The following is a 26233-nucleotide window of genomic DNA, read 5'->3' on the forward strand; positions in this document are numbered from 1 at the left end:
AATCGTGGGAAGGAAAAAGAATTTTTAATTTTAAAATGTACGCCATTATTACGATCGTTAGGTTGTTGTTAATTAATCGTGATATTAATTTATATAATTTATGTGTGACATCATTACACTGCTTAGAACACTATATATCATACAGCAGAAGCAATCTGCCATCTACCATCCCTTAATGCGACAAATCTATTCGGGCTGATGTTCAGTTGAAGATTATTCTCGAACACTGCATTGGGAAACGTCATTCCATTTTACTTCTTCTAAATACATAATTTTGGTGTATATTAAAGTATCCGATTTTTATACTAAGTGAATAATTGATTATATAAAATTTATTCGGTCGGGAAAATACATAAAAAATAGCGCGTGTGTGTGACCTACATCTTTAAAGCATTTTTTTTTTATATGTAGGAATGTATAGTATAAAACAAAACTTTTGCATTTTTGCTTTAAAAACCCATCGATATCATTTAACAAGTTAAATAACGTAGTCAACATTATTTGGCCGCGCAAGTAACTCCACTCCCTTGACGTACGATTATTTATTTTACTATTATCTGGAAACTGACGTCATTTTTATAATAAAAGCATAACATTTTCTAAATTGTCACAATATGTATGACACTATATACAACCTTTCATTGTTTATTATTTTACGTACTTTTTCATAAATTAAATTATGATAATTTGCGTCTCTAATTTCATATTTTTTTCAATAATATTAGTTTGTCTAATAGCTCAGTGAGATTCCTAGGTTTCTGCTTGTTAAGAGATATTTTCTACTTACTATCTTATTAATTAATATCTTTTAGTCTTTCTTTTCCTACAATTGCTTTAAGTACGGGAATCCTCTCAAATTACATGCTGTTCATCGAACAGCATGAATTGACATCTATTGTCAATTCTTTAGTTGATTCCCGTTATCGTCTAGCATACTCCACCTAAAATTATGTAGATCATGTAAGCGTAAAACATTTTAAGTGAAAATAAGATTTTATTAAGCTAAAGTAATAATTAGAAAATTAAGTTAAAAAGAAATTTAAGAGCTCGACTGAAATAGACTACGAACGGCTACAAGGTCACTCAGTACGTTCGTAGTAGCGCGTTTGATCCCAACGCAAAGAGTCCTACGGAACCGCGTCCATTACAAGCGTTCTTTAGCAGCCGACTACAAGCGACAACTGGTTGCATCAGGCAACAAGCCAGGATCTCCTCCTACTACCTGTATAGTAGTAGAACATATCTAAATTTAAATGAAATTGATCAGATATTTTGGAGATTTTTTAGCCACAAAATTTTATACGTAGGCTGATAACCCTACGTAGAATGTAATGAAACCCCAATTTAAGCGAATAGTGTTTTCGTATTTCTCATACATCAAAACGTAAAGAAAATTCATTTTATCCCCCCTCCAATGAACCATGCGAATGAAAGTAATTTGCCTTACTTTTCTTCGAAAATTCGGTAAAGAAAAACTACAAACATCGATACTATAAATAAGCTTAAAACGTCAACTGAGAGTTGCGCTAACTAACCAATGAAGGACCACCCCCAGCCTCTCATTCATCATACGAAATAAAGTCGGCTGTAATCGTGTGGTCAGTCACTCGGAGTCTCTTCTTGTTAGTGGACCAACAGCCTAAGATATAAGAGATTACTTCATAATAAATAATGAAGAAATTAAGAGATAATAATTATAAAGGAATCTAGAAAGAATTCAATCCTAAAAGTTGGCATTTAAACACATTAAAATTAATTACGTTTTTCTAATGAGTTCATTTAATTTTTCTTATTTTATGTATCAATCCGAATAAAATCTTTATAAAATTATATTAATATACCGTTACAGTTTGCAAAGAAATTTAAATCTTAAAATATATTGAATTATAAAATAATCTTTAAAAACTTTATTGATGCTTTTTATATCCCTAAATATTAAGTTTTTGCAAACATAACAGTAGTTGCCGATCTCAGCGGCTGAGTGGTAGCGTCTTGGCCTTTCACCCGGAGGTCCCGAGTTCGAATCCTGGTCAGACATGGCATTTTTTCATACACTAAAAAATTCTATTTCCATATTCCATGCACAAGCTTCACTCAAGGCTCGCACTGTGGCGATAACATCAAGCAAAAAAAATAAAATATTTTATTATTACAGAATTATTTTTATATCAATTAAAATCACATATTTAAGTCGTCTGGTTTGTTAAAGAAGTATGAAAATAATGCCTTATTTCACTACAGGAAAAGTATCGGGCAAGAAGCCACGGATCCTCTCGAATCGGGATTTACCTTTCATGGTTAAAAATTTAATTTGTTGCTCACCTGATCTTTCTTATAGAGGTAATGCAGATAAAGCAGGAGATACAATGGAACAAGTTAGAGTCGCTTTCTCAGAGAATAATTATACTCAGTGTACAGCAGGTTCTGTGGTGAACAGAATGAAAATATTACTTGCAGAGCCGAATAACTTCTGTTTTTCGGTAGAACTATTGTGGTGATATCCAACAGTGTATTAAGCTCCATGAAAAAGACAATAGAAACCACTTCCCACCTCAATTTCCCTATTAAGTCTGTGATGTGATCCTTATTATTCTTTGAAAATGGATGTGTCATTTTCTAGAATGAATTGAGATTCATCCCATATCGCCTATCCGTATGACTATGAGACTTTACATAAAATAAATTCACTTATATCATTCGATTAGAAAAAAAAAATTAAAATTGCTTCTGTGAATTATAATTCTTTAAATAAATATAGATCATCGTAGTTTTATTGCTTCTACCTGTCAAAAAGGCTATGGAGCTGTTAAAACCGGCTCATTACATTAAATTTGAAAAATCCAAATTTTTTCATTTATATCTAAGTGTACATTCATATAATCGACGAAAATGTGTTCTTACAATAAATATACGTAAAAATGATGTTATTTACCACATACTACTACTATATAATATAACATAGCTATTGCTTGTTTCAGTCTAATTATTATTTAGTTTCCCGTTAAACGCGTGATGATTCCGTGTTTAGAATACTTTACTTCTTAAATCTCCCGTTACTGCCAATTTTAGGTGAGGTCATAAAATTTTTGTATACTATGCAATTTATTCGCTAAAAGCAATATTGATTATTAATAGAGTAAATTTCAACATCGATTCACCCGATTTAATTTAAGCCTTCATTGTTGTTTAACTCCAGTCGCTAATTTAACATCTCCTTCAACGCTGGGATTTTATCCTTTAATTTTAAGACTTTATCGCAAGCACAATTCGACAATTGTTCTTTCAGATGGACCTATCTCGAAAATACTTCTTTCTGGATTTCTTTCGTCTGAATGGTTGAAATAATGTTACTCGTAATAATAATTTTAAATAAATTAGAAAAGTAACATGAACAACTGTCACCAAAAAATTTACCTAATATCTAAAATTAGATGGCGATTTCGATTGTTAAATAATCATTATTTGTACATACTGAGAATATAGCAGTTATAAAAAATAAGTGAACAAATAAACGAAAAAAGAAATAATAATTAGAAATATTAATTGAAAGATTGACACTATTTATAAACACTATAAAATAAGAATTTTTAATAGTATTCTTCGGATAGAAGTTACTTTAGAATATATAAACTGATTTGTTTGATTTCTGGTTTCTATTGGATTGCCTAAAACGTCAACAGCTTTCACTATATATTACTTTTATTCTAAAACTTTTTAGAGCCGTAATAAAAAGTACTGTTTCTTTATCAGTTACTATTTATTATTATTTATTTTTTCGTTGTTTATTAACTTATTTTCTTATATTTTCTGATGTAGCCCTTCTAATTCTTCTTTTTCTGATGGATACTTCCTATAAGGAAGTGTAATTTCCTTATATATGGTGAAATCTATCACGGTTATCATCTCTATTCTTATAGAGATGATAACCGTGTTTTACGACCATCTCCGTAAAACACCTGTATTTCTCGGAACGTAAATAAATTGCAGTACTGACAATGTATTATTTTTCTCTAAGACGACCACTCCCTAATCCTATCGAGACCATCAAATATTCATTAAAAGCAATCGCTAATTTGTTGCTTCTTTTTGGTGTAAAACTAAATGTTGGTCACAAATTTAATAGCAGATTAGAAGAAAATTTTAATTCTAGTAAAAAAACTTTTCAATGATTTACAAAAATAATTTGAATTAAAAAAATAACAAAAGAGAATGTAGATTTTAATCGTCTACGAAAGTACGCTGTTATTCATACATGTTTACAGTCATGTTTTCCCAAGATGTTTATATTATCATTGCCTACTTAAAAGAATGCACACTTCTAACGTTACATAAGAAAACAAAACCATTGTTATGTTTGCAGTCAGGCAGTTGTTAATCGGTGACAGACATAAATAATTCAGACGGCAGCAGACTTCAGTTTTGGTTTTGTAACTATTGCAGTCTGTTAAGTTGTACGTCTCGGTTTAACGATGGTGTTTTCGTTTATAATTTTTGTTAATTTATATTTTTTTAAATTTCGTTAGTAAAATCAGAACGTTATATTTAGAAACGCGATTAAACGTTATTGAAGATGCTGGCTATGGACTGACACATAGAAAATTGCCGGAAAATACGATTGTGTTGAAACACAAACCCAGAAACATTTAAAAGAAAAAGAAAAATGGTAATAAAAATACAAAAACGGAAATTTTAAGATGTAAAAAAGTGAATGATTTAACTTTGGCTTGGTTTGAAGGTGCCCGAGCACGAAAATTACCTTTTTCTTTCTTTCCCTATTTAGCTTCCGGGAATCACCGTCGCATATTACTTCAGAGGATAAATGAGGATGATATGTACGAGTTGTAAGTGAGGTGTAGTCTTGTACAGTCTCAGGTCGACCATTTCTGAGATGTGTGGTTAATTGAAAACCTAACCACTAAAGAACACCGTTATCCACGATCTATTATTCAAATAAGTATGTAAGTAACTTTACTAGGATTTGAACGTTGGAACTCTCGACTTCGAAATCAGCTGATTTGTGAAGACGCGTTCACCACTAGACCAACCTGGTGGGTACACGAAAATGACCTATCAACGGTAAACTTTACCAAGAAAAAACAAGTTATGTACAACTTCAAATCTAGTCAATTTATGAAGCAATAGTTGGTTGGAAAAATTCTGCCGCCGAAACAATATCGTTTTAAAAAAATTGTGTGGTGAAAGAGAATCCGTCAGTGAAAACATAATGGCAGTGGTTGAACGAGTTGAATAAAAGCTACGATCTCAAGGACATTTACAATGTTGACTAAACGGGACTTTTTTTATCGAGCATTACCGACTAAGTCATTGACGTTTAAAGTTACTAATGCGTACGGTACAAAAAAAGTAAAACAAAGAATAACAGTGATGTTGTTTGCGTATTAATGCTGTAGGAGAATAGGAAACTCCATTAATAATAAACAATTTGCTGAGGGCCAAGATGTTTCAAAAATGTTAGTATGTCCAAACTGAAAGTAGAACGGTACGAAAACCGAAAGACTTGGACGATAGGCTCGATTTTCACTGACTGGATTGAAAAATTCAATGAAAAAATTAAAAATAAGACAAAAAGTGCTGCTAATTTTAAGCGATGCTCCATGTCATCCGAAATTATCGTTAAGTAACATTTATTTATTTTTTTTACATGATAACACTACAAGTAAAACACGATTGTTAGATCTTGGAATAATTCAGCTGTTTTAACTTCATTTTCGCCGTCGATTAATGACTACCCTTTTAGCAACTATCGACTCAATTCAAAATGTAGATGAGCTAATTCATCAAATCTCTTTGACGGACGTAGTGGAATATATAAAGATATCATGGATTACTATCCACGAAAACAAGGTAAAAAAGTGTTTTAAGAAATTTTTAATTGATTTTGGGTCATCTGAGGTAGAAATATGAATGTAGAAACTGTAATTCAAACCGAAAATGAAGTCGTACAAGAACTAGGTCAGCAGATAGGCACTGACAATGATGTTCACTTTAATGAAGACGAAGATTAAGGAGAAGAAGAAAAAGAAGATGAAGGAGAGGTTGAAGATGAAAATAATTTGAAGAAAGAAATTCTGGATAAGCGTGTTAATGCTTCTACTTCGAAAGATGCGGAAGAGATTGCAATGGAAGAAGACGAAGAAATTCCGGCTGTTCCTTTAGATCAAGCTTTCAATTGTGTCAACAAAGTGAAACAATTTGGTCCTAATCTTGGTAATAATAAAATTGTCGGCTTGCTTTATGAAGTTCAAATTGTTCAGAAAAGGAAGTGATTAAACAAAAGATGAAGTCAAGTAGAGGCATACTCTTCGTTGAACGAACAAGTAGTAAACGTTTTTAGAGGTTAGCAAACAAAAAAAATCTGATGTGGACAACACAGGACTTTCTTGTACGCCTATTGAATTAAATTTACATATTTAAAAAAAAAAGAAAAGTACATAAAATTTTATTTCATTAAAAACGTCTGATATTTTTCTTATTTCTTTTTTTGTTGTTATTATTGAATTATTATTTATCGTAAAATTCGTTTTACAATCAGAGGTTAATAATTATTTATAAATTAATATATTTAAATTTTTAAAAAAATTTAAAATAAGAAAGGAAATGAAGTCTGATTCGAACCGATGTGCCTTCCCCTAAGATCCAAGTATTTCATTAATTAAAATTTTATTTGTCTATAACTCTGGAACCAATGAAAATAAGTACCACTAATGATATATCGTTGAAAAGTTCTCGATGAGGATTTATTACCGCAGTTAAGAAATAAGTCCAAAATTCAGACTGTTTTGAATTTTGGGCTTTATTGGACACTTTTAGTTCAGTCGATTGCAATCAAAAGGAGAGGTGCACTACTAGATATTACAACAGTCCTAAATCCAAAATTTCAACATTCTACGGCTAATCGTTTTAGGGTTATGCGAGATTCATACGTAGGTACATACAGACGTTACGCCGAAACTTGTCAAAATGGATTCAGGGATGGTCAAAATGGATATTTCCGTTGAAATAAGGAAACCGAAACTTTCGCGATCACAATACTTCCTTTACTTTGTACAAGGAAGCAAAAAATGTTAAATACTGTATTTAATATTAACAGTATTTTTCAACGCGCACTTTGTTTGTTTAAAATACAAAATTAATTACCCCGTTGTTTACCGTATTTACTTTCATATTCCACATTTATTTCCGTTTTAAAAATTTATTGACGTTTTCCGAAAACCTGTTTCATCTTTTCATTAATGTTTTTTTTTCTTTTCAATTATTGTCATCAACATACTGTTGTATCCGTGTTATTACAATAATATGTAAATCTTTTGATTAAATTTATGTAATTTTAGCGAAAACGATTTCTTCTGCATTTCCAATTAAGTTTTTTTTGTTGTTAAAAACATTAACTTCCATAAACGTTTAACGAGAATTATTACGGCCACATCGGCACACCTTTAAGAAATTATTATGGCCATACCAACAGTCATGTTCCCCAAGCCGAGTATCTCTATAAAAGACTAAAAAAACCTTATGGAACCTAGGCAGGTATTCTTAGGGAGATTTCACTGTATATATTTTCTATATTTCTAGAATCCGTGCTAGAATTTCTAGAAATATTTCTATATTGTTTGTACTTTACTCGTATATATTTAAGCCTAAATATAAAATTTTTGGCTCGATAATCTCCAAAACTACTAAAAAAATTTCATCGTAATTTAGATATGACATAATAGTTTACCTGAAATTGTGCACGTGAAAATTTTATGAAAATTGATTGAATAGTTCTTGAGTTGCGATCAATTTAAGGTCGACAACATACAAAATAATCTCAATTTTAGGTTTTATTGACTTTGTATTGTATTTTTCGTACGCGCTTATGCAGTGAGTCACAATAGTAACTGAGTTTAAAATTGATGCTTGAGTGTAGGTAGGGTCTACTCGTTATTTTTAATTATTTCATCAAATTACGGTTATAATAGTTTGATTATCTCTGATATACAGAAAATATATTTTAATATTAAATTCAAAAAAAATATATACCTTTAGTGTTTTCATTTAATTTATGTTTTGTACATTTCTTGCGCAAAGAATTATACAAAAAATATATTACGCAAAATAAAATTATGAAAAGTCGGTCTTCTTGTTCAGAATTGCATAAAAACCTTTAAAAAGTTATTTGTAACGTATTAATTAAGGATTAAACTTGAAAAAATTTCTTAATTTGTCTTTCCTTATGGTGGACTTTGCTTACGTTTAATACTCCAGTGTTTATTTTTCATTAAATCTTTTAGCATGAAGTCAATACGACCAAAATAATACCCAGATAACATAATATGTGCTCAGTTTACATTTATCTTACCGTTTACAAATTTCTTATTTTGAAATTGAAGTTACATATTTTTTTAAAACATATAGTGAATCATAAAAATCCTTATGATCTTTCTCATTAAGCAAATTACGATTATCTTTTCGAAAATTATTAAAAAAGAACTAATGGTTGTGCTTCAGTTAAAAACACTATTCTGCCTTCACTATAAGCATTTATTAAAAAAACCTGATTATGGAATACAAAGTTTAATGAAGCATCCTGACTCCCGTAAGAGAAGACTTTGTGAGAAGCTTTGTGGCGATCCCACTCGCCACACTACCCCCCTCACCCCCCCACAATGAACAAGGGAAATTCCACTACAAGGATTGCGAGTGAAGTTTTTACAAAACTGGCATCGGCGTACGCGTGTTAAATAAAGGCGGAACCTACATATCGTCTGTGTAATCTTGTTTGTCGGACAGGGGTTCACAATAGCAATATCGAACCTCACCACTGCACGAGTACGAGAACAATTACGCGACGTATACGTTTTATAATAACTAAAATTATTTGAAATGTACGCTATTTAGCCGTAATATCCCTTCTTGGAAGTTACATTTTAATTTAAGTCAATTTCCTCTAAGAAATAAACATAATAATCATCTAATATTGTTGAAAGAGTTATCGGATATTCTACGCCAGATTAATCCAGGTGCGATAGCGGGGATTTTCTAAAGAGGGTGTTCAATCGATATACATTAGTGGTCGGTCAGATAAGTTACATGATCGGATTGTCTCTCGTATTTATTGCTGAAATTTATACTTTTCTCGTGGCTTCTGAAATCGCATTCGACCTTATTTCAAGAAGTTTGCGATCGCACGTCTTTGGTAAAACATTGTTTGGGAGTTGTCCGGCAAAGCGAGCGGTTATTCGTTAATGACAAGATACGACGATTTAAAGACGCTATATTCACGAGGGAGTTATAAGTCAGTCCTCCTTTATTGTGCTCAAAACAGATTAAATCGTAAATTTCTTATGACTTCTGATAATCATCATTATGTTTGCTAACTGACTTCCTCAAACCGATTTGCCACTTTACGTTTGATAAGCGCCATTGCGCTTAGATTAAAACTAGCATGCAAAAACTAGCATTCGACTGCGGTTGTGGCAACCGCAGCCGAAATATGCAGACCGTAGTAGCCGAAATCGAAAACAGCCTGTTAAATTTTTAAAACCTGTTGGTAGAATTTATAATTTATTGTAATTAATTTTCCCTAATTAAAGTTAGATTTCTTTAAACTCGCAACTGGGTTAATCGAATTATAATGTATTTTTACATTACTGCTTACTCATATTTATTGTTTTCTTGTCGTTTTTATGTTTTTTCTTGCGCGTTCGATTTGTGTGTTATTTCCTGTGAGTTTACCTCCTTCCTACCTTAGTATTTTTTTTTTTCATTTTGTTGTGTACTCTTTACAACGTCTTTGTGTCGTTTCCGTTTTCCCTTTACGTCAATGATTGCCGAACTTCTTTTGTGTATTTTTTCAGCTATTTCCCCTTTTTCGTTCTTAAAAGTTATCGTTAAAAGAAGTCATTCGTTTAGCTGAAAATTCATGCAGCATCCTTTTTGAGCAATAATATATAGGCGATGGCTTTCTCAGCCATAAAAATATTTGTAATTTAAAAATTTTCTGACTCAAATGATGCTGCTAATTTTGAATTCAATTGCTAGATTATGAGGTCGGTAAAAAAATGTTGATGTTTTAAATATATTGCGTGCACGACGAAAATATTAGCTCAAATAAATGTCTATTTACTTATTTACCAATTAGGTATTACCAATTAGGTTTATATTGTAAGCCGGTAGCGTGTCGTCTCTCACATATATAAGTACTGACTTTTGACAACACCATTATTTAATAATTTGGATTAAAAAGTATGGCGTTTAATTAATCTTGGTTATAATTAACATGTTTTTGTTTTTAAAAGTTCTTCGGAAGCTTTAGATTCAGTATAACAAAAAAGATATTAAACCGAGGTACAATCTTGACTGACAGTTACGAAGTTAGTTAATTTATCTAATAAAATACTTAACAATTTTTTCTAGAAGATTTTATACTAGTTCAAAAAACATTAAGAAAAGATACGTGTAATTAATTATAGAATTTAATGTCACCATTTTTTAATCCTCTAAACCTTTTGGAGCAGTTCCGATTTGAATCCAATTCTTATTTTCTTTTTAAAGAATTTTTTGAAACAATGGAAATGCTTTCAAATTTTTACTACGAATCTTATTTTATTTCTCATAAAAATGTATTCTAATTTATTTTTGGAAGAGATACCGCCAGTTGAATATTCATTTCGAATGTTAGCTTTAAGTTTTCATGGAATACTTCGAAAATAAGTCAATGTATATATTAACACATACTACCACTAAAACAACTAGAAAAATCTGCAGAGCAAGTAAATACGGTCGAAATTATTTCCAGTCTAATTTAAAGGATATGACCAATTCCTTAATTGTTTTGAAAGTTAAATATCGTGACACGTTAACTGTAATTAATTGTCCAGCAAACCTGTATAAGATATACTGATTTTATCTGGTAGTTATTATCAAATTTGAAATTATTAAATCATTGAATAATGAAAAATTAAGGCTTTTTTCAGCTATTCCCACTGTAAAGTTCTTCTGTCATTCGAACGCCCTATCAATATCGATGCGAATAAGGAGAGTAAAAAAAATAGTGTTATCCTATTTTTGCTAAAGCAATGCATGTTGTGGCATAGTTGCCCCAGCGAATCTACGAGCTTGTGACGTAACTTGCTGACATCTTATTGTACTATTGTTTTCCAAAGCATTATTTTTGCGCGTAATTATTATTTTTATTTCATTTTTCTACTTACAAAAGTATTAATTTCAATTCAAAAGTATTCTTAATATCGGCAACAGTCTGCTGGTAAAAATTCAATTACATAAGTATCTGCCAATTGAACTATAAAAAAGTTAATGGATTATAAGCTTTTAACATTATTAAACCACAACATTTTTTTTATTAACGAGGTTTTTTTTAAATCAAAGGTTTTTTATCAAAGAAAAATCGAAACAGTTTGAAATTATTATAACCACAATTTTATTATAAGTTATAGGGCTTAATTTTGACCAATTACATCTTAGCCGATGTATTTTAGTTCTACTTTCTTCATTTTGCTAAAAAATAATCAGGTACATCATTTTATTATGAAATAAATTTTTGCCGATATAATTAATTTCACTTCATTGGTAGAATTCAAAAGTCAAAAAATTAAACGGAAACTAAAAATAAGTTGTCTTTTTGCACGTTATGATAAAAATTACTTAAGCCCGTGTAAAATTCTCCAAAGTTTTCTAAAAATATTTCATAGTAATTACTTTCTAAATTTATTTTCCAATAATTTCTGTTTAGTTAGAATACTGTAAACCAACATTTTTCCGATAATATGGCATAGTTGCCCCAGCGAATCTACGAGCTTGTGACGTAACGTGCTGACATCTTATTGTACTATTGTTTTCCAAAGCATTATTTTTGCGCGTAATTATTATTTTTATTTCATTTTTCTACTTACAAACAATACGGGCACCCAAACAATACACTTCTGTTATTTTGTGTTCAGTTCTTTCCACTTGAGTTGATTAAATGTATAAAAATGCCTAATGACTCAATCTCGTAAACAATAACAATTCTTAAACCAATAACTAAGCTGATTGTTATTATGTACAGGCGCTATGAAAATTTATACATGCAGTTAGAAATTATGTCTTTCGTCACGATTATATTTAGATCTGTCATTCGTAGTACACAATGTGTGTATAAAAACATAACTTTAATCCAGTTTATATCGTGTTCAGTGAAGGTATTCGGATAGCGTTTTTGTGCGGTCATATCATTTTTAATTAATTACTCATTGTTTTTCGCTAATTTTTTGAAATATATAATTAATTTTAAATATATTATTTTTTGTTTTATTTTTGTTCGTGTGTTATTAGTAAGGTTTTTTTATGGCAGAATTTAAATCCGTAGTAAAGAAACAGAAAACTTAGGAGTCAAGCAAGTGAAATTATCAATAAATAATATTTATGATTCTATGAAAAAATAAGCTGTAACAGTAGGTAATTAACTGACGACAAACACATAATTGGCATTTAAAAATGCGAAGAAAGAACTGCTGCAAAGACACAATAAAGACGGAAATAGTTTGCGTCTTGATACAAATAAAAAGTGGGATGAGTTATGTCCGTGAATTAAAGCTAAGGAATTCAAGAATGTGTTACTTTTTTACACAGTAATTCAATTTATTTTGTAGATTTTCGAACCAATATATTTTAATATCACAATGTTTTCAAGCTGCATATTAAAATTACTTTTCAAATTGTATAAATAGCCAACTTTTTCTTTTAAATAATCGACAAAAATTATACAGCATAAACTTACTTATGGACGACCAAAAGGACTTCCTGAAAAAAGTAAAAAAGAATCATCAATGATTGAAGTTAATACTACAAAAAAAAATACTTTCGGTTGAACTGAGAACCTCCTTCTTCTACTGACGCTCTTTAAAAATTAGCGGGTGTTAATATGTCTTCATATTTTTAATAAAATGACTTAAAAGTAATATGTTTTTATTTGGGTGGTTGCAATAAAATTGTTCAAACAAGTCTAATTACGTAATAAAAAATACAATTACAATTATATTTGTATAAGTGTAACACTGATTTTCATGGTTATTATTATACGAGTTTTAGTACTTTGCTACAGTTCATTTGATCTCCAAGAAGAATTTTCCCTACCTTTAAATTTATTTATTTATTTTTGTCCTACAAATATTTGAAGATTTTGCGTGGGAATATGAAATTGAAATTTGATAGCGTATGAAAAAACCATTCCTAACCTGGATTCAAACTCGGGATATTCTGGATGAAAGACCGAAATACTGCCACTCTGTCATAGAGATCGCAGGAGGTCCTTTTAATATCACTGTATATGTAACAATTGACTTTAATTAAACATACATTTTCTTACTTTGGTCAATTTTTCGAACCAATTGTTTTAAATTGTTTACTTCTACAAATAACCATCCTCTAAAATCTATTGATCAAAATATTACCTATAAAAGAAACAAATGTTAATATAAAAAATTAAAATTTATCTAAGACTATTAGAAAGGAACGGTTAGTAAGTGAATTAAACGAAATGCAATTTTGGGAAATTTTACAGACATAATTTCCAGTTGTATATAAAAAAATAGGACTTGAGATTCGGTTAAATTTTTCGGTTCTAAGCAGTGAAATGAATTGAACGTAAAACGCATAAAATAATCGCAAAATACAATAGGACCTCTTGTGAATTTTTACCTTAGCTTTAAAACGAATTACTCTACTAGAAATACACCGGCAAAGGCAACGCGTCCAGTACTGATGGACAAACATCACGACTTATCGTTTCTACTATTCTTCCCTTTAATTTGTATAAATTTAATAGTAAAAATTTTTCTTTTATTTTCTTTCGTAAATGAAATATTCGTCATTTGTAACCGTGATCGTTTATATTCGTCCTTGACTAATACTGTCGTTCAGTTTCTGTAGCGCTTATAACTGAACTGCAAATATTTGATGAGACTACAATGGCGAATATGGCTTATTCACCCGCACGCAAGAACACACTATTATATATGTGTGTACTGTATGTGTATCTTGCTATCGCATCAGAGGTTAATGCAGTTTGTCTGTTTTCAGGTGAATGGAAGCCCGCTTGTAACACATCATCATCATCGCTGTCATCAGTTTGTCTCCTCCAGCATCAACACGCCCGGACTCAGCCGATATGGTCAATATTTATTTGTATTAAAATAAATTCATTTATAATGTTATTAGCAATATATTTCGTAGTGACAAAACAAATTTGAAATAATACTATTTAAACAAATAATAATTATAAAAATTAACTTTGAAAATTATATGTAAATTAAAAAGTTAATTTACCTAAAATATTTCACTTCTATAACAAAAAGAAAACCTGAAAAACTATCAAAATAATACTTGTTTATTTGATACAAGTATTACTTTTAACATTTTTTAGAGAACCAAAATTTTGTAATAGATAATATATTGAAAACAATTTCTGGCGATTAATTTAATATTTTTAAAAAAAAAAAACCTCCAACTTTTTTTTAATTAATTTTTTTTCTTTTATTAGTCACTTTTCTTGACTTAAGTAAAAAAAAAAAGTATTCGTATTATTATTAGTGAATTATTAATGTTATTGATGCATAAATGTCATAAATTGAATTTTTTCATCATTTACCTGGTTTCTTTGCAAATGAAATAATTTGTATTGGTAATAAATAAAACTTATTATCATAAGTTTTATTATTTTTACCTAGTTTATTAATTTAGAAGTATTTTATATATACTACATATATACACACACTGTGTGTAGATATATATATATATTCCAAACGATCAATTGTACTACATTATTTGTCTCTTACTTCTCTTCGCGGACCTGCTTTAATTAGGAATACAGTCCCAAGAGATAATCAAAGGGATTTCAACCCTGTACTTTTTCCGCAATTTTTGAACGGATAATTGTCACCAACATCTTCGACATCGCGTCCCACGCGTGTTCATTCTGCAGCATAGTCTCCATGATGTTATTGGGGGTAAGCTTGCCGGATTCTCTCAGGCTTTCTTCTATGCACTGTAAGTATCGGTCGCATTCGAACACCGTGCATTCTGTGGAGTTTGCAGAATACCTCCCTTTCACAATAATCACACTTGGCGGAGGGGTCAATGCCGCGAGGTCTCAATAATCCGCATTTAGTTTTGATACCATATTTTTACACATTATAAACATAGATGTTTACGTTTATGTTTTTGATAACCATCTTCTAGGTCGTCTAACTTCCTTATATCCTTGCAGAATATAATATTGAATCTTTAGTAGTGGTCTTTTGTTTGACATCTTTCTAAATGTTACAGCCACCGATCGCAATAATCAGCGATTCTCTCGTGCAAGCTAAAGATGTTTAAATCGGCACATATATATCTGTATTGCGTAATCGTTTCAGTCGCGAACAACCCTTAATTTTCCGCAAAACTCTCATCCGTACCCTTTAGATTCTGTCGCTTTGTAGTAACCCACGAATCGCTTCCATTCAGAAGTAGGACGGTTATTACTTTACAGAGTTTCATTTTTTTATCTATTCTGGTATTATTACTGAATATTTTATCGATGATGCCACAAATTTTGAACGTATTTACTTTTCCTTCAACATCGAACTAACATCACCTTTTAAATCCTAACAATAGAACCTAACACCGAACATCTAAAATCTCAATAATGCAATCGTTCAGCGAACTAACACTTTAAATAATTAAAATGACATGCTAGATTATTACTCGTATTTTATTCTATTTTTACATCGTCAAATGTTCATCTCGCTATAATTGTCAATCTACCCATCAATAGATAACGGTCACTGTACAAATAAATCCTCTTTAAATACTTATATCTTGCATTTGATTTTCATTGTATCATTTACCAGTCAACAGTGGATCCCTAATAATTTGATTCCCTCGTACCTCAGATAACTCTGAGGATGGTTTTTTTCTTAAAAAATATTGTTTACGTTTAACTTCTTAGACAAAGCAAACTGAAAGACTAGTTTATTTTGATTGTCCGACTGTAAATAATATCCTTAGGGCCCTAGCGTATTTGGTATTGTTGATACTCTCCCAATCCTCGCACTGAACCCCAGATTCCAAGATAGTGTCTTGTTAATTTTACAGACTACTTTGTGCATAGAAATCGAGTAGATTTCTTTCTTTTCTATCTTCTTTAGGAGCTTTAATTCTTATTATTGTCAATCTATGTCTATCTGTTCTGAATTTAATTGTTACTATTCTTTCATTTATATGAGAGTATTTAGAAATTCTCCTCTTCCATATCTCAATCACCAGGATTGCCTGTCCTACTCACGGTGAACGGTTTTGTGAAACATAGCAGAAATCCATAAGTCCTATGTTCCTCTTAACGTCAGGTTACCCTCGGCTGTGGTGTGAGCGCTGTAGTGAGTAAAACCGGTGGTGGGATTGCTAACTTGGAATGGCAATCCCGCCACCACATTTCGTTAGAAGACCCTCATCCTAGGTCCTCTATGCCGTTTGGAAAAACTTCCTCTTCCACCATCGAAACCGTTAACCCATTTATTATCTGTATTCCTAAGCGGGGACCAATAACTGGCTGTTACTATCTGGAGGCAGATATAATCTCGTTTTTTTATGAGATTGTTACTCCTCCACAATTTCCCATTCTTTTGACTGATAAGCCCAGGTAGGACGGCTTTCGGCGGTGTGAATAAGACATATTTATTAATGGCTATGTAGGAAATAAACGAAAATATTATCTAAATATGAGCGACATACTCTAAATCGATTTAGAATATGATTAACGACGTTTACTGATTAATGATATTAAATCAATATATTTTCACAGTAACTAATGTAATATTATGTAATATTAATGAAATATATATAAGTTTTAAACTTGATACAACATATTTTAATTTGAACTAGTGTAATATACATTAGTTTTAATCCTGATACGTGTATCAGGTTTACATTTATTATAATGAGGAATATGTGACGAATGAAAGGGTAGGGAAAACATTAGTTAGACCCTTGCTGGGAATAGTAAGAGAATAGGTCAGCCAATACAAATATTTTAAAATGTTAACATTTATTTAATGAAGAAAATTCAGTTTTTAAAATTATAACAGGTTTTACAAAGACATATTAATACCTTTAATGTCTGTTGAATAATAACAGTAATAATAAAAATAATCTTTAATATATTTAATAATATCTTCTGAATAATTGAAATGAACCCAAAAAATAGATAGAATGTCACGTAATATGTTGAGCAATTCTGTATTTTTCTTTAAATGAGAAAAATCATAAACAGTTTAAAAGTATTAACCGTCTATTTTGTTTCAGCAAGTAGAACATGTTTTTCTTTGTTTTTAATAAATGAAATATGGACAACCAAAGTTGTAAAATATCCGTTAAAAAATGAACGTATAAATTATTATTGCCTCTTTTTCATAAAAAATTTGTAAAATTAATTTAATTTTTCTAAATCTCTATGCTAATGTTTTTAATGAGTTTTGAATTTATTAATAAAGCAAATCCGTTAACAAATTTGCAGAAATTTTAACCAAGTAAATATAAGAAATAACATTTTTAAGTACAATTGAACCTACGGATTACCGATTTGTTTAGTTTAATGTACATTAGATTAGCATTTGTTAGCCAGTAGGAAAAACAGCGTTGATATATTTGTGACATAAATGATAATTGAATCATGTTGAAACGTGTATTAATGAATAAGTTTCATATGTTATACTTTTATCACATGTATTGACAACATTCGTAAATTTTATGTAAGAAATATAGTTAAGGTACTACAAAGGCGAGATTATCAAAAAAAGAAAAACATAGTTAGTATCTACAGAAAATGGATGACTGTTTTAAAAAAATTATCTAATGTTTACATTGGTATAATTATACATTATATCGTCATATTTCTTTACGTAAAATTTACCTATGATATTGAATAGATTTGTCATGAAACTAGAATAGAGTTACTTAATACCAATGAGTAAGAAGATTTACAATTTCTTCACTGTACATAGTTTGAAGATACATTTTAAATTGTTCAATCTTTAATTGAAAAATAAAACAAAACAGTTATTATACTCGTACTATTACGATTATAATAGTAAAGTTATTAAATCGTACTATTACGATTATAATAGTACGATTTAATAACTTTCATTCAATATTTCATACGTCTAGGTATAAAAAATTTCCTTTTGACCTTTGGCATTGATAACTCAGAAATGTTAAAAACAAAAAAATGATTTTTCGATGTCTCCTTTTAGAGATAATTCTCTCGCGTATAAAACAGAAGTAAACGGATGACGGATGCCGTATTGGTGAACAGCAAGGCGGAAACAAGTCGTTCCAGAAAACTGAAAATTGAGTAATTGATAAAAATCTTGTTTAAAATATTTACAAGAAAAATGTGTGCAAATAGTTTACAAAAAAAATTAGGTGCATCAATACTTTTGTTGTTTTTAGAAGAATTTCAATATTGTAACAATCGGCAATCACATATTTGAAGATGCTAATTACACATTCTAACTAATTAGATAGGAGGTAAGCACTGAGAAGGTTCAAAATGAAAGTAAGCACATCATTTTTTTTCCAACCTGATAATTGCGATTAAAATTAATATAAGCTTTGTTGACGAAAAGTTACTTCAACTTTTACAATAAACGGAAAATTAGGAGTTGATAATTACTTCCTACTTAAAAAAATCCATAGATTTGTGTCAGTCAACAATTACTTTGCTAATTTAGACAGAGAAGTTCGATTAAACGCTCTAGGTTGCTTAAATACTAGGAATGGAATTCCGAAGTGACCAAAATTTGGTTACGTAATATTTGAATGGCCCCAGAGCAACAGTCTGGGAATGCTTCTGCACCTATTAATGAATGGGAAATCGGGGAGACAAGTTTTAGAGATTAAAATGAGTTTTAAACCTTCAGTATTCACAATAAAACCAGTATTGTTAACACTATTTAAAATAATAAAGTTGTCCTTGACATAACATACATCTGTTGTCTTATTTAGAATGTAATAATACGAATTTAAAAAAGAATCCGATAATAGCAGTACTCTTTCTTTTTAAAATAAATTTTAGTCTATGATGATACAATAATGCGCAAGAAGTTGAAATTTTAATCAACTCGCCCGGAAATCTTGAACCTAAACACGTCTTGTTAGCAATAATAGATTTTACTTCTTTTCATTATCTAATGAGTATTACGTTAAGTGCAATAAGCGTAATGGTCGTAAACAATTTGAATCATAAAAACTATTTAACCATTTTCAAGCTTAGCAAGTCCTAAGCCCTTATATAGCCTATGGTCAACATAAGTTATATTTCTTATTAAATATTCTTACGCATGTTTAATAAGGAAGATGGAGAGTGAAGTAGTCTTTTTTTATCTACAACGAAGCCAAGCTGTGGAGAGACGTTCATTCTGTTCATAAAAGGTACTCTACGTACAGTGAACGTTTTTATTTACTTCTGAATTCAAGTGATTTACATACTTCACAGCCGTTAGAAGAATTACGGTAAGTAGAATAAAGTAACAATTAATGTTCTTTTTGTTATAATACAATGCATCATATCTACTATGAGTCAGTAGTTTGGGTAGGGGTTAATGATTAATAGTAATTTTGTTAATGGTTATGTTATTTTGTGTGGAAGAAAACGACTTTAAAAAACAGTACTCGTAAAATTAATTTAAATTTATTAAACATTCATTACTAACGAATGTTTAATCAATTTAGAGATTTAATTAGTAAAGGTTGGTAAGTTTTTATTGTCTGGAGAAATTAATTGTAGACAGATAAATCTCAGGAAGACATTTTAACTAAAAATCCAAGATAGTAGGGCTATGCAGCACTTTTGCCGATATACTACGTCATTTAGAAAACTCGGATGAAATAGGAATTAAAGTTTACGCATTAGTCGTTTGTAAAGCCCACATTTATTTAAAACGTGTATGTTAAGGTTATGGAAAAGAAAGGATGCGATAAGAATGTAATTCTGTAAATACTAACCGAAACCTGAAAAAAGGATTTCAAACCGCGCGTGCGCACGCATATATATATATTTGAAATCCTTTTTTCAGGTGTCTTATTTCATATATCACTGGAAAAGTTGTGATATATTTATTTGTACAAGATGATAATCACACTCATTTATTTTTTTTAGAATCGGCACGTACGAAGCATCTTGACGAAGAATGGGTTTTCTTATTCGTGAAATTGGTGAAAAGTATTAGAGGTTAAATACAACAAACAGTAAACATGAATAATTATCAGACGCTTTTTTTATCGCACACAATTTTTTTATATAATTTCTTAACAATATTATGTAACGGGGAAAATGAACTACTGGAAACACTGGCGAAAAACGGATTACTTTTTTCTGGTAATTTTTCATAATTCCTACTGTATTCTTTATATTTTATATTCTTTCTTTTACTTAAATACTGATGCATTTGTAAAAGAAGGTACCGCATCATTAGCGAGATAACCTTTAACTAACAGTCAGTTTGTTTGAAATGCCCTTTTCTTACATAAATTCAGTTGATTATTCCATCATTCATTTAACAGAGGACTGATTACAATAACTTTTATAAACACAAATGTAAAATGAAATTCTCTCTCTCTCTCTCTGTATACATTATTTATCTATTTTAAATACTTTATAATTTAGATATTTTAATGCGTGTATATTTTTTTTTACTACACGATTAAAATGAAAACTAAGCAAGTTTAATTAAGATACACACACGATATGTACCAAATTAACAGGTAACGACTGTAATTGTATTAAAATTCCTTTGCTAAAAACGATTTTACAATTAACGTTGTGTGCTAGTTTTATATTATTTCATTTTAAAAGAGTTCACATTGTAAGCGGCAGGTGTATCATTAATGCTCATACTAATGCATACGAAAATTATTATAATTTCCTATTCGGATATAATAATGCGTAAAATTTAATGTATTTTTAAGTGGGGTCGAAGAAAGACAATAAGATGTTCTGAATAAAACTTAAAGAAATAAGTTTTTTACATGTGAAATATAAATATTAGAAGTTTATGATTTAATACTTCGGTTTTCTCTGTAATAAATGATAAGTCGTCAAATTTAAATACAATAAAAGATTTAAAAGTGTACATATCTGAAAAAGTTTTATCAGATTATTTTTATAAACTTGCTCGTAAATAAAATTAATAAAAAAATATTGCGGCGATCTTAATTTATTAAGAACCAAATAATTTTCTCTCTGTTAAAATGTTTAAATTTTTTGCTCGAGTTTGATTAAATAAGAGTATTATAAAATATCCAGGCCATTTCGTTGTACTACATTTGCGAAATTGAATACAATAGGTGATATGAGCGAGAAATTAATTAAAAAATATTCCTTATTATGGATACAGAACAGTTGAATAAAAAATTAAAACTTACTTTAATTAGATGACGTAACATTAAAAGTTTTTTTTTAGTGAAAAACCACTATAAAAGTCAGTCAACTTTTAGTCTTTTTTTAAAACTTAATAACCGAACATCCATTTATTCTTTACAAAATTATTAATCTAGAATTACCTCGTATACAAAAAATAGTATTAGGATAGTAAAAATAATAGTTTAAAAACTATTATTTTTTTTAAAGATAGGCAAACCAATTTATTAAAAAGAAAGTTTTAAAAACTCATAACATAACGCTTTCAGACAATTTTCCAAATATCTTTACTCACTGGTGCTGATGTATCTAATTTTGATGGCAAAGGATTTTATTGGCGGTTTTCTTGAATTACAACGACAAGAATTTAAAATATGATGGAAAGGTGTATTAAATTATAATTGTGTTTGTCCATTTATTATAGAGTATAATAATTTGTGTTAAGATTTACAGGCAAAATGTTAACACTTTTTAGAAACGGTTCAATTTTATATGTGTGTATTATATCAAACTCCTTGTTAATGTTGATGGACACCACATAATCTGTGTTACTTTTTTTGCGGAAATAATACACAATAAACATGTAATACATAATAAGCAGGGTATATAATATTTGAGATTTTATATCGCATCAAAATTGGAAGTATTTAAAAGAAAAAATACACGTGAAATCTCTATTCCTACTCAATACCGATTAGCTCACTTATTAATACTTTCGCATGCTGAAAGAAAGTAAAAATTATTTAATAAAAAAATATTAACGAATAGAAATTGAGATATTTTACCAGCGGTGATTAGTTCTACGGATTTAATTTAAAGATCAAACGTGAAACGGCTGTTAAATTCTACAGTATTTACAAACATACAACTACACGGTTGTATGGTTGTAAACAACCATTTAATTAACTGATAAACGATCATCAATAACACACCTTACTTATTATGTGTCTTAATGATCTGAATTTGCAAAACAAACCCAAAAAACAAACAAAGGTTGAGAAATAAACAATTGCAATCTATTTTCCTTGTTGAAAAAGTGAAAAAATTCTGTCATCTGAAAAAAGAAAACATAATCGGGCTATTATACATGCACCTCTTACTACACTGAAGTCTGACATCAAGAACTTGAAAAACCTAGAATTCTAGCACACTCCTCGACTCATCCATCGAACATCCATTAATACCACTATCACGCAATTTGTATATTCATTAGAAAAAAAAACGAAATACTGCTTCTTATTGGCAATCGCCCGTTAGTGATAACCGTTACTGTACTAGTTAAAATTAAAGCAGTTAATATAAGTTTCTTTAACATCTGAAATAGTGTAAGTAAAAAATTGTCCTGATAAATTAATTAATTCGGAAAAAGTAACTTTATCTTAATTAAAGATGAGATTAAAAATTAATCCTCATCACAGAAGAGAATAATTTAAAGTAATATAAGAACTTTATTTTATCAGTTGAAAGCGTATAATATGATTACATTCAGGTAGTATATCATATCGAATTAAAATAAATTACTTTAATCTGCACGTAACATTAGCATCAGGTGTGTTAATATAGAAAAAAATTATACGAATAAATCTCATTATTAATGTTGACGGTTTGTGAAACATAATATTGTAGCTTTTATTTACTTTCTTTTTCATTCCCTCCTCTGTACAGTCCAAATACTGATGTTTGTACTCTCATCTATTCGAACGAGTCGTGTAAACAGATACGAGGTAACGAGAAATCGGGTTTTACTCGGCATGGCAATGCCACTTTATATTTTTTAAAGCTCTCATGAGACATACGTCTCGTGTGTGTAAATACGTCTTCTGGTCTGGTCTAGTCTTACGAATAGACTAACATAAGAGACTTTTTTCTCATTACAATACTCGCATAAAATTAACAACAAAAAATCTCAGCAAAATAGTATAACCGACTGACTATTAATAAAGTAAATTTTAACAAAACGATAAATAAAAAAAAATCGCTAAAATGTGAAAAGCAGAAAATAATCATATCTTATTCTTCTTTACAGATCTCATAGAATGGAAATTTAAATTTTTTTATCATTTTCAGTTTATCTATTTTTTAGATATGAAAAAGAATTTAGAGAAACTTTATAATGATTATTTTGAATTAAGATTGGTTTGCTTTGAATATCAGAATAAATATATATCGTAACACTAAACAATCCTATACTAATTTAATTAGGAAGAATTACAGAAGTTACGAAAGAATAACGAAAAATAACGGAAGAATTACCGAAATCATTTGGTGAAAAAAACCTTGAACTACATGTAAATATACAATAGGTTATTTGAAATGCATGTTAAAAGAATTCTTTTTTTTTAAGTCAGTAAGAAGTATAATTAAAAATTCTGACATAAAAAATAATAAAGAAAATGTATTTTATTTCTATTATAAAAATTAGCCGACTCAAAAGCTTTAACATCAAAAAAATGTTTATTAAAACAAATATCATCGCTCATATTCTCGTCGTGTTATGCTATTCTTGCAATTATTCTACCCCTTCTTATCTTTAACACCTTCTTGTTTCGTTTCCTTTACATGTAGTTTTTCTGTTCCTTTGACGTAATCACCCTACAAGTTTCACTTTCAAGATTGCGTATGTTTCATTCGAATTCAGAATCTTTGGTATTAGTATTAATAACTTCACTATTTATGCTAATGTGATAAAATTAGAATTATTCTTTATTATGAAAGAACAGCAGCTGATAATATGGAATCGTTCCAGACTTTATTTTATTACTGATGAAATTTCTAAGGAAATGTAAAAACAATTGTATTAATAAATCATATCTCGCTAATTCGCTTTGTCATTATAAAAATTGTCAAATAAAGGTGACAGATAAATGAAAATTGTGAGACCCCGTAATCCAAAGATATTTTTAGATTACAGAATTAAACAGCCATGTTGACAATTAAATTAATCTATTCTACGGATGAAACTAAATTTCATAGTGATATATCTCATGTTATGATCAGCTGCTAGTCAAGATATTTCATGATAGATGCTTATATTACACTCGTACATTCTTATTATTTCCATACACAATTTTATGCTTATAGATTTTTAAAATGTTAACATTACACAGTACTGATTTGACTTGAAGCATATGTTTAACGAAGTTAAAAGTTGTGGGTTTCTAGCCCTTCCTAGAGCATGGAATTAAAATTGATTTGATTATTTTTTGTATTTTTTTTTTTTACTTTAAATCTCTGCTAGTCTTTTTTTTTTTTAAATTTAATCCAATAAATTTTCAAGTTTAGTAGTCCTACTAAAAGATTATTTTATCAATAAATTTTCTAAAAATTTTATTTTAATACAAATTTTATTTTGAACACTGCTGTGAGATAATAATTAAGAGATCTAAGACAAAACAATAAAAGAAATTGGAAGCAAGACCGGACTTGCATAGGCATCAACATCCAGAATGAGATTCAAGAGACATACATCGACAGTTGGTATTACCACAAGACGCATCTATTCATTTACATAAGACATGTATTAGATGTAAGTAATAATATTAACTACTGTAGTTCTTCGAATTTAAGACGCCATGGAATTTAAGACGCACCCTAAATTGCAGTAGATAATTTCTAGAAAAAATAGAAATATTAAAATTTTGTATAATTAATGCAGAATTAACATAGCTTACCGTATTATAAATTAGGGTGTCATATAAGTATTTTGTATATATACATATATCAGTATTTTTCATTAAGTTCATGCTATTTCGATAAATGAATATAAAAATTAAATAATAGCTACTTACAACAATTTTTTGAATAATCCAAATATGCAGTAAAACAGCTAAATCGAAGGCACTAACACTATATTTTGTGTTATAAACCTCAAATGTAATCTCCTTAGCTGCATACATATTTAACTTCATAAGTACGCTATTTTATCACTAATCACAGTAATATTTTGTGACTAAACAGGGCTTCTCGGTAGCTTCCTATGTTACTGTCGAGTCGTTGTCATCGTCGTCAGTTTCATCTGAGAAGGATTTATTTCCGTCACTGTGGTTTCAAAGTATATCGTCTTCAGGACCATCCAATGTATTCGCAATGTATTTGCCACCCCTATTTCTTTCGATACCACACTTAACCAACGTATAATTTTTCAGGTCATATTTTTTTTATTTGGTTGCCAATTTGTTAATAATATTTTCTTACCCATTGATGTTATGGCGGAGGTATTTTTTAATTTTCCCTTTCGTTATTGAAATACTTTCATAATTTTTGATGCCAGTTTTACTAGACGATATTAAAAAATTTCACGAGAGAAAAGCATATTTAGAAAAAATTTGAACTCGGCTTGGAAATCTTAACCGTTTTTTTTCATATCATACTTTTCTGCGGTTTCATTTTACCATTTATTTTTTCTGAATCTTTTATATAAAAATAAAACTGAAAACTGAAGCGATCTGGATCTTTTAATGTTACTGGTATTTTTTAAATACTAACGCTTAATTTTTAGTCGAAATCAAAATTCACTAAACTCCAATATCTTGGAAATTTTGAAAAAAAATTAATTCAAATTATGGAAACGTTTTCAGAATGTTAAATTAGGAGCTTTTAACTGATTAATGTATGCAGAAAGATCGATATTTAGTATAAAATTAATCCCTTTCCAGTCCCTAAGACAGCATTACGTTCACACATATTCTATCAAAACGTACAACGTATCCCCTGATGTAATATAACATTGATGTTATTGAGTTTTTGGCCAATTATTCCGTTTTCTGTCGACATATT

At 29.5% G+C, this 26233-nt stretch overlaps 1 protein-coding gene across 3 annotated transcripts in view; it reads left to right on the forward strand.

Moving 5' to 3' along the window:
* Positions 1-26233, forward strand: part of LOC142328178 (CUB domain-containing protein 2) — a 376385-nt gene that overhangs the window by 55737 nt on the left and 294415 nt on the right. For 2 of the 3 annotated variants that reach the window (XM_075371737.1, XM_075371745.1), the window contains exons 2-3: positions 14083-14173; positions 20198-20416. In XM_075371737.1, coding sequence (XP_075227852.1) covers positions 20293-20416 — 124 coding nt within the window. In that variant the 5' untranslated portion in view covers positions 14083-14173; positions 20198-20292. The remainder of the gene's footprint in view (positions 1-14082; positions 14174-20197; positions 20417-26233) is intronic. The other variant, XM_075371754.1, reaches the window with a different exon arrangement.

The sequence above is a fragment of the Lycorma delicatula genome, chromosome 1 (genome assembly GCF_047948215.1).
Source record: "Lycorma delicatula isolate Av1 chromosome 1, ASM4794821v1, whole genome shotgun sequence".
Classification (NCBI taxonomy): Eukaryota; Metazoa; Arthropoda; class Insecta; order Hemiptera; family Fulgoridae; genus Lycorma; species Lycorma delicatula.